Source organism: Octopus bimaculoides, chromosome 30 (genome assembly GCF_046866305.1).
Source record: "Octopus bimaculoides isolate indiv1 chromosome 30, ASM4686630v1, whole genome shotgun sequence".
NCBI classification, from domain to species: Eukaryota; Metazoa; Mollusca; class Cephalopoda; order Octopoda; family Octopodidae; genus Octopus; species Octopus bimaculoides.
The window spans coordinates 18,100,329-18,114,411 of record NC_142957.1 but is presented as its reverse complement, the minus strand read 5'-3'; the positions used below and the strand labels follow the sequence as shown (position 1 = coordinate 18,114,411).

General features: G+C 39.5%; 2 protein-coding genes across 7 annotated transcripts in view; both read left to right on the top strand.

Annotated features, from left to right (window-relative positions):
• The window catches only part of LOC149130255 (uncharacterized), a 9,440-nt gene extending 9,044 nt beyond the window's left edge, over positions 1-396 (top strand). Inside the window, exon 13 of the mRNA XM_089345859.1 lies at positions 348-396. Coding sequence (XP_089201985.1) covers positions 348-396 — 49 coding nt within the window. The remainder of the gene's footprint in view (positions 1-347) is intronic.
• Positions 397-466: 70 nt separating this feature from the next.
• Positions 467-11,519, top strand: LOC149130254 (aarF domain-containing protein kinase 1-like). 6 transcript variants are annotated; one of them, XM_089346274.1, is made up of 8 exons: positions 467-1,739; positions 4,647-5,082; positions 5,766-5,924; positions 6,567-6,725; positions 7,558-7,674; positions 8,256-8,402; positions 8,660-8,857; positions 9,608-11,519. In XM_089346274.1, exons 2-8 carry the CDS (start codon positions 4,654-4,656, stop codon positions 9,917-9,919), a joined length of 1,521 nt encoding a protein of 506 aa, XP_089202400.1. In that variant the 5' UTR covers positions 467-1,739; positions 4,647-4,653; the 3' UTR covers positions 9,920-11,519. The 6 variants fall into 6 exon arrangements, with proteins under 6 accessions (XP_089202400.1, XP_089202403.1, XP_089202402.1 ...); XM_089346272.1 differs by having other exon boundaries at positions 1,232-1,837; XM_089346273.1 differs by having other exon boundaries at positions 1,739-2,916.
• The last annotated feature ends 2,564 nt before the right edge of the window (positions 11,520-14,083 follow it).

Sequence of the window (14,083 nt, the reverse complement as noted above, 5' to 3'; positions counted from 1 at the left end):
GAAACATAAACAAAGGCACGTGGATTAGAAACGACGTAAAATGTAATCAAAAACGAAAGATCGCCCAACACGGCAAGTTGATTTTTCCTTAGATCCTTTCAGGGTCAAAAAACCCCCAGTTAACTTGTTAACTCGCAGGGGATTCGATCATACAAACATACATATACCCCTACACAATCCTTCATATATATATATATATATATATATATATATATATATATATATATATATATATATATATATATATATATATATATATATATATATATATATATATATATATACACAGACATATTTATACATATACACACAAAGAGACATATGTATACCTTGTCTTTGACCATAAGGTCCAGTGAAGACGTTCCGATCAAGGCTGTCCCTGATATACTCCAATAATTGCGGTTTTGTGTCGTCTGAAAACATTTCTGTTTTGGCAACAACATGTGGCCGGAAGAAGTTTAACGGTGAAGCGATCTACGGTGTCCGGGGGAAGCAATCCTCTCTTTTACTCTCTTTTACCTGTTTCAGTCATTTGACTGCAGCCATGCTGGAGCACCGCCTTTTAGTCGAGCAAATCGACCCCAGGACTTATTCTTTGGAAGCCTAGTACTTATACTATCGGTCTCTCTTTTGCCGAACCGCTAAGTTACGGGGACGTAAACACACCAGCATCGGTTGTCAAGCGATGTTGGTGGACAAACGCAGACACACAAACGTATACACACACATACATATATACGACGGGCTTCTTTCATTTTCCGTCTACCAAATCCACTCACAAGGCCCGAGGCTATAGTAGAAGACACTTGCCCAAGGTGCCACGCAGTGGGACAAGGTGGGAATTCCGTCCCTAACCCTAACCGTAACCCTAAAACCGTAACCCTAGCCCTAACACCCTAGTGAAAATCGTGCGGGTGTTAATCAGAAAATTTACCATTTATTTTTACATCAACCAATGAAACGCGAAACTGTGAAGTTAACCTTGGCAGAATTTGAACTCTAAGCATCGTGAACCCGAACTAATTACCTCCAGCTATTTTCTCTCCCATGCTCTAATGACTCGTCTATTTATTCCTCCCCTTCATTAACATTCGCCCCCTCTTTTTTCTTTTACTCTCTTCAATCATTCAACGAAAGTTTTAAGAACTCCTTAACTCGGGTCACCTTTCAGCCTTCGTTTCTCTCTCTCTCTTTCAGTATTACTTCCCCCCTCTCTCTCTTTTTCACTAGTTTACTCTTTTACTCTCTATAAGTCTATCTCTTTTACTTCCCTTCCTCCCCATCCTCTTTCTCTAACGCTTATCACAAGTGTACAATCCCCCTCCAGCTCTCACTACTCCCTTTTCTCTCCGTTCTCCCTCTCTTTTCGCTCTCTATCTATCAAATTTCTCTCACACTCTTTCTCTTTATTGCCTGTTTTCTCTCCCTATCATAACCCCCTCTTTTCTCTCTATCAATTCATCTACGTACTTTTCTCATTGTACTTTGTCTCTGTTATCCTCGGTCTCCCTCTCTTTCTCTCCTCTCTCTTTTCATTATATTTTCTTTCTAATTTACACTCTCTCTATCATATTCCCTTTCACCTTTTCTCTCCACCCTCTCTCTATCTATTCATTCTATTCTCTCTCTTTCTCTTCCTTCCTTCTTTCTCACTCAATTCTACTTTCTCTGTTCTCTTCTTACATCACTTTCGAAACGTCATCAAAACCAGTAAACTACGTTTACCACACAGCAAGACGGTAAGCTCCCCGTTTTCGTCCGTCGTTGTTTGTTATTTTGTCTTTTCATCATCCCTCATTATATTTCTACCCGTAATTCACCCCACTGGGACAACCTCGTGAGTTACTTGAAGCCTTTGATCTTCAACTCTCATTAATTTTATACCTTGATCTCCGATTATCTATAACTTTTCTATAATCGCATGTCCGTGAGTGGCCCATCCTAACACAGATCGCGATATATATTCACACGCCGTAGTCTCTCCTCTTTAGGCATACCTCCACATGTGTAAACCTCCACCACCCCCATCGCCGATTTTGTTGCCTCATAACAAAATCGGTGAACTGTACACATATATATATACTAAAATACATCGGCGATATTTCGAAACAAGATCGCCCATACATCATATATACCTACAAAATGAAACTTGAAATTTCGAAAACAATTGTGACTTGTGTCTGCATGTATGTATGTATGTATGTATGTATGTATGTGTGTGTGTGTGTGTGTGTGTGCGTGTGTGTGTGTGTGTGTGTGTGTGTGTGTGATATCGATAATATGAGCAGCGTCCGAGGCAGAATTGATTGTTAGCACCGGACAAAAAGTTTATTGTCATTTCGTACGTCTCTACGTTCTGAGTTGAAATTTCTCCGAAGTCGACTTCACCTTTCATCCTTTCGGGGCCGATGTAATAAGTACCAGTTAAGCACTGGGGATCGATGTAATCGCCTTACTCCCTGCCCCGAATTTGCTGGCCTTGTACCGAAATTTGAAACCAATAATACGGATAGGGCTTATGACTCCAGGGAGAATCTCCGGATATGTCAGGGCCATAAAGAACACTCATATTCCTCAACAGATCTCTTATTGTAATATCTACCCTAAAGTTTTGTCAATGTTTCATTACATGTCATAATCTGACCGTGTTTGTTTGTGTTTGCTGGGAGACGATGTTTAGGGGTTATATAATCGAAAAACCAATGACTGCTAGCGATACCATACCTGTACTGGAATAGATTTAATATTGCTAGAAAATATCCTTATATGTCAACGAAATTACAAAAGAAAAGACGATGTAGAAGATCGTTTATGCTTGTTTGTCAGCCCTGAGCTATCAGACCGATGACCAGTGGTGTTCCAGCTGTGACCATCCTGTCTTAAAATTCAAATATACTGTATCTAGGACGACGTTATGTAATGTATCATTCCTTGTTGTTGTAGTAGTAGTAGTAGTAGTAGTAGTAGTTTAGCCCCAGGTCGATCCTGATCGAGCAGACCTGTGATCAAAGATGTTCCAACTGTGGCCACCCTGTCCTTTATTCGGGCATAGAGTACCTGAGACTGAATTATCTATCGTGTTCGTTGTTGTTGTTTGGCTCTAGGTCAGCCCTGATCCATCAGACCGATAATCAAGGGAGATCCAGCTGTGATCATGCTATCCTTTATTCAGGCATAGTGTATCTAGGACAAGGTGATTTAATGTGTCTTCCCTTGTCGCAGTTGTTTGTCCTCAAGACAGCTGTGATCTGGTCGACCTCTGATCAAAGATGTCTAAGCTGTGACAATCACGCTCGTTATTCAAATAAATTACATCCAGGCTTGCGTTATATAATGTGCCCTTCCTCTGTTAAAGACAGGCTGCGAGGTCAGTGGAGATTTGGTTACTATTTCTAGGAATTTTGTTAATAAATTTATAATAATGATTTGTAAACTCATTCGTAAACAAAACAAAGGAATATCCTGAAAATACCTCGTGGTGTTTAAGAATAACTTTTTACGTTGGTCTAACTTAGTTATTTTCGTGTCAACACATCGATCACCGATCCAGTGATGAGAGCGAAATATTCGATTTCGAAATAAAATTGGTTCCTGGAATCTTTTATCATTCACTTGTTTCAGTCGTTAGACTGCGGCCACGCTGGAGCACCGCTTTAAAGAGTTTAGCCGAACAAACGGACTCCAGTACCTTTTTTTTTTCTTTCCAAACCCGCTGCTTATTTTGTCTATCGCTTTTTGCCGAACTGCTAAGTTAGGGCGACGTACACAAACAACATCGGTTATCAGGTGGTGGTGGCGGTAGTGGACAACCCCCTCTTTCTCTCTCTCTCTAAATACCTGATAACCACTTTAGACCCGTTTGTAAGCTCAGTGCATTTAGCGTATCACACCTTGCTACCATGGCAACAACAGTTTCCCAGTGACCCAACAGGTCATGGGTAGTCTAGTCTAGTATATATATATATATATATATATATATATATTAGGCTGGGTGGGGGAGCTTGTCTCCCCTTCGCAAACTTAAGGACACAGTAATTGTGTCAAGGCCGACAGGAAGCGGTCCAGCTTCCTAGGGCTAAACGGCAGTAGTGTGTTCCCTTATTGGGATTGTCACATTAAGTTGACAATATACTACAACTATATATATATATATATATATATATATATATATATATATATATATATATTCAAGCTATATATATAATCAGCTATTCTGATTATATGTCTGTGCACACGTTTGAATGTGGTGTGTGCCAGAGGGCTTGCAAATCCAATGGGGGGGTCTTAAAAGACATGTCAGGATCCACAATGAGCAGAACTTACCTGCAAGTATTGGTAGTACAAATCAGAGGTGCAATCTGTGTGGGTGTTTTTTTCAGAACATTGTCTGGTTTAAAAAGCCACATCACACCATGAAAGGGCTAAGGTGTAGGTGCAGGAGGTGGTCAAACTCTGTGTAAGGAGTAGACAACCACCATATATGTGTATATATATATATATATATATATATATATATATATATATATATATATATATTTATATATTGTACTGAAAACAAAAGACAAAAGTAGGTGAGGGAACAACAAGTAATTGTTTGGTCCTTTTTTTTCTCCTCCCTTATTTTTCTCTTGATCTCCTTCTCACAGGTTCTTTATGGTGTCGGGGTTTCTGAGACGAACATTAAAGGTCGGTTTTGCTTGTGGCACCGTCGCTACAACCGCAGTCCTGCTCCAACAGAATGGCTGGGAAGTGTCATCACTCGGTGTCTTTCGATTCAGCAGGGCAGGGCTCGCTGCTCTGTACATTGCTTGTGACTACAAAATGTCCCTATGGAACTTAGACACAAATGCCAAAGATTACGAAGCCATTAAGTCGAGCATCCACACCAGGTCTGCAGAGAGACTACGCAACGTCTGTTTGGACAATGGAGGTGTCTTCATCAAAGTGGGACAACATATCGGATCACTGGACTACCTGTTGCCCAAGGAATACGTAAGCACAATGGCATTGCTCTACGACAAGGTACCTATCACCCCAGTTGATAAAATGTTTGCCGTTTTCAAGAAAGAATTCAACCAAGAGGTAAGAGCATTTAATTTTGTTGTGAATATTTATGTTGTAGGCATCATCATCATCATCATTATTTAGCATCCCTTTCTTACATGCTGCTACAGGTTGGATAGTTTGGCAGGAGCTGGCCAACCAAAGAGAACCACCAGGCGCCAATTGTCTGTTTTGGCAAGGTTTCTACAGCTTGATGCCCCTCCTAGCACCAACCACTTTACAGAGTGTCTTCGATGCTTTTAACATAGCACCAGCATTTGTCCGTTATACAGGGTGTCCACAAGGTATGGGTACATGGAATAAATAAAATCATAACATAAACAATTAAATATAAGAAATAATAATTTCTTAAAGGATGTGTTAATCCCCATGTACCCAGACTTTGTGGACACCCTGTATATATATATATATATATATATATATATATGTATGTATGTATTAAAAAAAGAAGACCACTGGTTTTAATTGATTAATATCAATTTCTACCATTATTAATAAATTATTTATATATATATATATATATATATATATATATATATATATATATATATATATATATAGGGTGTCCACAAGGTCTGGGTACATGGAATAAATAAAATCATAACATAAACAATTAAATATAAAAAATAATAATTTCTTATAGTATGTGTTATACACACACACACAGACATAATTTCTTTGTTTTTGTTCTGTTTGTCCAGCCCAAAGATGTGTTTTCTTACATTGACCCCAACCCAATTGGCTCAGCATCCCTGTCTCAGGTCTACAAGGCGCAGTTGAAAGATGGCACAGACGTCGCCGTGAAGATACAATACCCTCAGGTGAAAGCAAGATCGTACGTCGACATAAAGACCATGACGGTAAGTCGGGCTGTCAGGGGCGGGATTAGGGGTTGGTAGGATTGCAGAAGGATCAGGGTTAGGGTTAGGGTTAGGGTTTGTGGATGAGAGGGTGAGACATCCTGTGGGGAATTTTGCATGAGTATGTATGGCTGTGTGGTAAGAAGTTTTCTTCCCAGCCACATGCATCCAGGTTCAGTTCCACTTCTTGTCATCTTGGGCAAGTGTCTTCTACTTTAGCATCAAGCTGACCAAAGCCTTGTGAGTGGATTTGGTAGATGGAAACTGAAAGAAGCCCATCGTATATATATATATATATATATATGTTTGTGTGTGTGTGTGTTTGTTCCCCCAACATCACTTCACAACTGATGCTGGTGTGTTTACGTCCCCGTCACTAAGCGGTTCGGCAAAAAGCGACTGATAGAATAAGTACTAGGCTTACAAAGAATAAGTCCTAGGGTCGGTTTGCTCAACTAAAGGCGGTGCTCCAGCATGGCCACAGTCAAATGACTGACACAAATAAAAGAAAAGAATAAAGAATATATGTATATATATGTTTGTGTGTGTGTGTGTATGTACATACATACACACATTCACATGCACATACGTATGTAACTGAATCAGTTTCTAATTAATTCGATATTTTTGTCTTTCTCCCAGTTTTTAGTGAAAGCCATAAAATACATTTTCCCTGGTTTCAAATACACTTGGTTGGCTCAAGAAACAGAGAAGAATCTGCCACTGGAATTGGATTTCCTTCAAGAAGGCAAAAACTGTGAAAAAGTCTCCAAAATGCTTCAACACTTCAGTTTTTTAAAAGTAAGTGTAGCTCTTGTGGTTATGATTTACCTTGTGTATAAACATACATACACATCATCACATCATCATCGTCATCATCGTCATCATCATATTTATATAATATATATAATATATACTAATAATATAGCCTGAACAGGATAAACTACCCCTATTTTGCAGAGAAAAGTGTATGTGGCTGAGGAATTTGTAGTGGGTAGTTTAGCTTAATCAGTCAAAGCATCGTGACATGTAATCACGGGGATGTGAGTTCGCGTCCACAGCTAGCCACCTACACTTTTCTCTGCAAAATAGGGGTAGTTTATCCTGTTCAGGCTATATTATTAGCATTATTCTGCGATTGAGAATTTATATATAATATATATATATATATATATATATATAATACAAAATGGGACAAGAATGCAAAACATCCAGACACTTAGGTGATACAAGAAAGGGACAAAAAAAAAAACGTCCAGATGGACGATACAAAGAAAACAAGGACAGGTCATTCGGAGTTTTCATTCATCAGTCGAGTTCCACATTGTCTTTGCAACTTCGGCTGGTTATACTTGAGATTGCTCCAGTCTGGCCAGCCCCAATAAAAAACTTGGCTGCTGTCAAATGACTGAAACAATTAAAAAAGTGTGTGTGTGTGTGTGTGTGTGTGCGTGTGTGTGTGTGTGTGTGTGTGTGTGTGCATTTATGTAGCAGACCCATGCCTGTATCCATGAGGCTATGTTGTTATATAAATATTGTATTGATTTCTTTGTTCTGGATGTTATTGTGTCCTGTTGTTGTTGTTACATCCTAAATTTCATGTCTCAAAAGATTTTACCAATTCTTTCAACAGATTCCCAAGATATACTGGAAGTATTCTTCTGACAAGATTCTCACCATGGAATTCTGCCAAGGGGCAACCATCGATGACCAGGAATTCATGAAGAACAACAAAATATCAGTGAATGAGGTACAGTCAGGTACCGTTTTCTGCATCACATTACACCCCCATACACAAATATCCTCATATCTCTATACACCACATGCAGCCCTTTATACATACATACATACATCCTTTCAGTTTGTTTACGGCAGTGGTTCCCAATGTTTTTGCATTCACGACCCCCTGACCCAAAAGCTTGAAACACACGCGACCCCCTACTATCAGTTGATAGTTGAATTTAATGTCATCCCAAGCCACTTCTAGCAAGGCTATGTAACATGCCCCCTGCCAAGGCTTCGTGACCCCCGGACGCGGGGGACCACTGGTTGGGAACCCCTGGTTTACAGGGACATGTTTTGAGGTGATCTTGTGTCAGATGATCATCAGCAGCATCATTTAACGTCCTCCTTCGGTGCGGAGATGTGTTGGATAGTTTGACAGGGGCTGGCCAGGTAGGAGCCACAACCAGACTTCTCTGTCTGATTCGGCCTGTATGTATATATGTATGTATATACGTATGTATATATTCATACATGTTAACATAAATACATCAGCTGCGACTTCTATTTGAACCTTGATCTCTCTATTCACTCTTCTCTCTCCCACAGGTCTCCCAAAAGCTAGGTGAGGTGTTCAGTGAAATGATTTTCGCTCATGGCTATGTTCACTGCGACCCGCATCCTGGTAATTTACTCGTTAACAAAATGAAGAACGGAACCACACAAATAACCCTTTTAGATCACGGCTTGTATCAGGTAAGAGGTCACCTTTAGTTCGTCTAATTAAGGGCTGTTGTCTTTGTCTTTGTTTCTGCCCTTGTTATTGTCGTAAGAATTATTGAATAGAGATATCGTGGAAGATACACAGTTGGAGAATAATAAGGGAACCGCAGGAATGTTTGATATTATAACAGTTCAGATATAACAGTAACGGATGAGAAGTTGTACATCATAACACTCTCTCTCTCTCTCTCTCTCTCATTTCTCAACTCTCCTTCTCTCCTTCTCTCCAGACTCTTTCTGATGAGTTCAGGCTGAACTACTCCTATCTCTGGATGTCCCTCATCAACGCCGATGTCCCAGCCATTCGCCAGGCAGCTTCCAATCTCAACTGTGGCGAGCTCTATGGCCTCTTCTCCTGCATCGTCACCGCAAGATCCTGGGACGCAATTCTGCACGGAATTAAGAAGAAACCAACATCGCAATCAGAGGTAAATACATTGGTTTCCTTTGGGTTTTTCCTTTCACTTCTCCCCTCACTCATTCATTTTTCTTTCATTGAACTTCTTTCGTCCACTTATTCCTTCCCTCACTCATTCATTTTTCTTTCATTCAACTTCCTTCGTCCACTTATCCCTCCCTCACTCATTCACTTTTCTTTCATTCGATTTCCTTCATCCACTCATCCCCTTCCTGACTTATTCATTTTGCCTTCATTCAATTTTTTTTCCCATCCACTCATTCTCTCCCTCATTCATTTTTCATTTTTCACTACTTTCACTTAGTCATTATTCTTACAATTAGTTTCCTTCTTTCACTCACTCAATCTCCTCCATTCATTCATTCATTCAGTATTCTTCTTTCCCTTTTTCCTTCTTTCACTCTCTGATTATCATTCATTTACTTTCCCGTCTTTCACTCAATAATTCACTCATTCTTTGATCCACCCCTTCATTCATTCACTGCCCCCTCTTTTACTAATTCATTCATTCGTTACTCCACCTAGTCATTCATTACTCTTTCATTTTTCTTCTTTCTTTCTTTCACTCACTCATTTATTAATCTAAATCATCTTGTTCCTTCAACATCTCGTTCCTTCAACCACCTCGTTCCTTCAACACCTCGTTCCTTCAACATCTCGTTCCTTCAACATCTCGTTCCTTCACTCACCTCGTTCCTTCAACCACGTCTCGTTCCTCATATCGTTTCCATTCTCTCCATTTTTCTCTTTCTTCCTCCAGATTGAGCAAATCCGAGACAACGCAACCAGGTACATTGTAGAAATCTCCGACGTCCTCAACCGGATCCCTCGCGAAATGTTGCTCGTCCTGAAAACCAACGACGTCTTACGTGGCATCGAATCAAAGCTGCAGATCAGCAAAGGGGCGGAATCGTTTCTTGCGATGTCTCGATATTGCGTACGAGCCATTGCTCAAGCCGAAGAATTATTCTGCGACTCAATCATGTGTAAACTGAAAGTCAGGCTCCGACTCAGCTGGTATTTACTGAAAATCCGCCTCATTGGATTTTATCTACGATTCTTTCAGTTCTAGAACATTCAGATCGTAAACCTTCTTTCATGCTTTTACTGGTTTCGGTTTAATCAGACTTTGGCCATACTACAGCACCGCCTTTACGGGTTCTTATTTTAAGGCAGCAAGATGGCAGAATCATTAGCATGCCAGGCAAAAATGCTTTGTGGCACTTCTTCATGCTTTACTTTGTCGGTTCAAATACAACCAAGGTCGACTTAGCCTGTCATCCTTTCAAGGTTGTTAAAATTAAATACCAGTTGAGCGCTGGGGGTCAATGTAATTGGCTTACCTCCTCCTCCTAACATTGCTGGCCTTGAGCCAAAATTCAAAACCATTTTATCTGTCTCTCGTTATCAAGTGGCTAAGCTGTATATTTCACGGGGACATAACTTGATGTCGGTAAACTTAAACACAGATGTAGACACAAACAACAGCAACACACATATATGTGCTCTCCGTATTTGTCTTGTACAACTTTGAGGCGTTTGTACCTAGAAAGTTCCTCTTTAAGGTGCAAGGGTTTTATTGGAAGATTTTGGTGGGGCGGGGCTGGCTTTTTCTTGCCCATACATGTCTCCCCTCTGCATACATCCAATGATATCCGAGAGAAAAGGGCAGTGGCTGACGCAGTTCTTTGCAAGTGGAGTCACAGGATTTGCAGTCTACAGTCAACACACAAAATGCAGGAACAGCCACTGCAAGATACTTTGACAGTTTCCTTAATCTGTTACCCTGGTCTGGGTTTTTTTTTTGTATAAATGCTAGCCAGGGATTGATTTGATGTGAATGGAACTGTAATAAATATCAGGTTTGTTTTGCAAAACAGAAAAAAAAATAATTGAATGAAGTTGATGTGAGAGTTATATCCCTTATATCGCAACTGTGATGTTACACCTTCTCACATGCTAACTGTTACGGGTGTAGAATGAAACGGGGTATATATATATATGTGTGTGTGTTTGTAGAGTGTTTGAAAAGGTGTACAGATATTGTATATTGTATATTAAGTAAAAGGAGGCAGTCAGAATTTTGGATAATTTTTTATTAGCTTTCATTTAACTGAACTCTTAAAGCCAAGATGGGTGTGTGTATCTAACTCTTTGAAACACCAGTGTTAGAATGGGGGTAGCTGATGAAGGAAATGTTCTCTATGTGGCCTGTGTGTTTTCTGTACTCTGTTTATCATTTTGTCTACGTTTTGTTTGCAACGTCCTGTACCCAGATATGCATCTATATATACAGGTAGATGTAGGTATGTACATACTTGTACGTATATATGCATATACTCACATATTATTTGTATATATATATATATATGTGTGCACGTAAACGTGCATACATATGCATGTATGTTTATGTGTGTGTGTGTGTGTATATATTCACATCTTTCACTTGCTGAAGTCATTGGACTGCAGTCTTGCTTGAGTTCACACACTTATACACACAATGCAATGATAATTGTTAATTTATCAATTATGGCTTGTAAGAATTTTTTTTTTTGTTTTATACAAAAAAAACTCGTTAAATACCAGTAATTTCAGTGGGTCTGTTGCCTTGACTTATTTTGAAGAAGAAACAAGAAAACAATTTTTTTGAAAATATAAATTCTGAAAATCTTTTGTTGTGTTGTTGTCTTTCTTTAGGGGTGGTGGTAGTGTTTTATATATATATATATATATATATATATATATATATATATATGAATATGTGTATGTATGTATGTATATATATATATATATATATATATATAACAATTAAAAGGGTAAAGGATTATCAATTTATTAATTTATTAATAAATTAATAATTAATAATTTTTACCAAGCCCTTCGGTATGTAAACACCATTATCGGTGAAGAACTTATTTAAAAGTTCTTATACATTTATAAATATAATTAAGGGGTCAGCAACAGTTGCTTCACCACATACCGAAGTTCAGCGCTTTAGCTGCTATTTCTGAACTTCGGTATGTGGTGAAGCAACTGTTGCTGATCCCTTAATTATGTTTATATATATATATATATATCATCATCATCATCATTTAACGTCCGCTTTCCATGCTAGCATGGGTTGGACGATTTGACTGAGGACTGGTGAAACCAGATGGCAACACCAGGCTCCAATCTGATTTGGCAGAGTTTCTACAGCTGGATGCCCTTCCTAACGCCAACCACTCCGAGAGTGTAGTGGGTGCTTTTACGTGCCACTGGCACGAAGGCCAGTCAGGCGGTACTGGCGATGGCCACGCTTGAAATGGTGTATTTTACGTGCCACCTGCACAGGAGCCAGTCCAGCGGCACTGGCATCGACATTTTAATTCAATATAATTTAATATATATATATATAATAAAATCATACCCAAAAAATAACAATTGCAGGCCTTGTGCCAAAATGTGAAATCATTATTATTGTCCCCTTTTTTCCTTTTATATACTCATTTTTTCCTTCCTTCTTTCCTTTCTCTTTCTTTTTGCCTTTCTCTTCATTATTTTTCTTTTGTCTTTTCCATTTTTTAACATTAAAATTTATTTGTTTCTTTTTTTTCCATTTAAAACTACTTTTTTTTTTGTCTTTTTTTCTTCCTTTTTTTTATTTCCTTTTCACTCTTCCTCCTCCCTCTCTCCCTCACTTAACCCCCTCCCTCTCCCTCTCCACCGTTTACCCTCCCTCAGCTCCCCCTCCCCTCCCCTCACAGGACATTCATTCTATGGAAGAGGTGCAGCTGTTAGCATAAACATTTGAAGAATGTCGCAGCTGGGCCTCAATTGATAGCAGCAAGGGGGGGTGGGGACTAAAAGACACACACACACACGCTGCACAGCCAACTCACCCTCAAATCATGCCTTGTCTTTATGGATATATATACATACATACATATATATATATATATATATATATATATATATATGTAGTGCACCTGAGCAATCTGTACAATAAGTTCATTTTTATGAGTCAATGGTGGGGGCGAGGTGACCTCTACATGATAGCTAGACCTGGTAGAAATAGCAGCCAAATCTCCTTCAGAATACACCCTCTTGTCTTATGTATGAGCCAATGAGGGAGACCTCTACATGGTAGCTAGACCTGCTAGAAATAGCAGCCAAATCTCCCTCAAATCACACCCTACTCTCTTATCTATGTACCTACGTATGTATGAGCCAATGAGGGAGAGCTCTACATGGTAGCCAGACCTGCTAGAAATAGCAACTGAATCTCCCTCAAATCACACCCTACTCTCTTATCTATGTATATATGTATGTATGAGCCAATGAGGGAGACTTGCCCAAGGTGCCACACAGTGGGACAGAACCCAGAACAATGTAGTTGGGAGGCAAACTTCTTACCAAACAACCATGCCTTCACCGGTATCCATGACTGCACCTACATAAGAGAGTAGGATGTGACTTGAGGGAGGTTTAGCAGCTATTTCTCACTCATCAGGCAACCACACATGGCTGTCCCCATTGGCTCATCAACCCCCAGGAATATATAGAACAAAATTCTTGCAATAGTATTTGGAGAGTCGATGTTGTTTGGATGGTGTTGTAGACGCAGGACTGTTAAGTCTGTCGTCGTAGTGTTTTGAAAACGGTACTAAAATATTTTAAACCACCGACGACCCATTTGCGACGATCTCATTGAAAAGCTGACTCATGTATACATTTTTCAGACTAATATTTATTATTCAAAGACCTATGGCACCATTTATGGTAATCTCTGCTGACCAAATAATGCCACAGAGTAAATTCCAGCACAGGACAAATCAATAAACATGATGTGTAAAAAAAAGCACTGTTAGTCTGCTGTAAATGGTGAATTTAATAGTGCCAAAGTATTCTTGGTGACTGATATCATCATCATCATCACCATCACCATCATCATCATCATCATCATCATCACCACCACCACTACCACCATCTTCATCTTCATCACCACCATCATCAACATCAACTTCCATATATGAGGGTCTGCCACTAGCGTAGCTAGAGTGTGTCCCACCCGGGGCAGCCCTTCCATTTGGCTCCCCAGACCCCACAAAAAAACACATATTGTCTACAGCAGACCCAAAAGTGATGCCCCTTTAAAAGTGCTGCCCGGGGCAGACCGCCTCTACTGCGTCCCCTTGCTATGCTAGTGGGGTCAGCTGAAAAGTTCTTTAGGCTGACCAAGATCCTTTCATGGATT

Excerpts from the sequence above, each read along its gene's own strand:
- LOC149130254 (XM_089346273.1), top strand. Across the intron at positions 5,925-6,566 it reads TCGACATAAAGACCATGACG|TTTTTAGTGAAAGCCATAAA; the intron begins GTAAGTCGGGCT and ends TCTTTCTCCCAG. Across the intron at positions 6,726-7,557 it reads AACACTTCAGTTTTTTAAAA|ATTCCCAAGATATACTGGAA; the intron begins GTAAGTGTAGCT and ends TTCTTTCAACAG.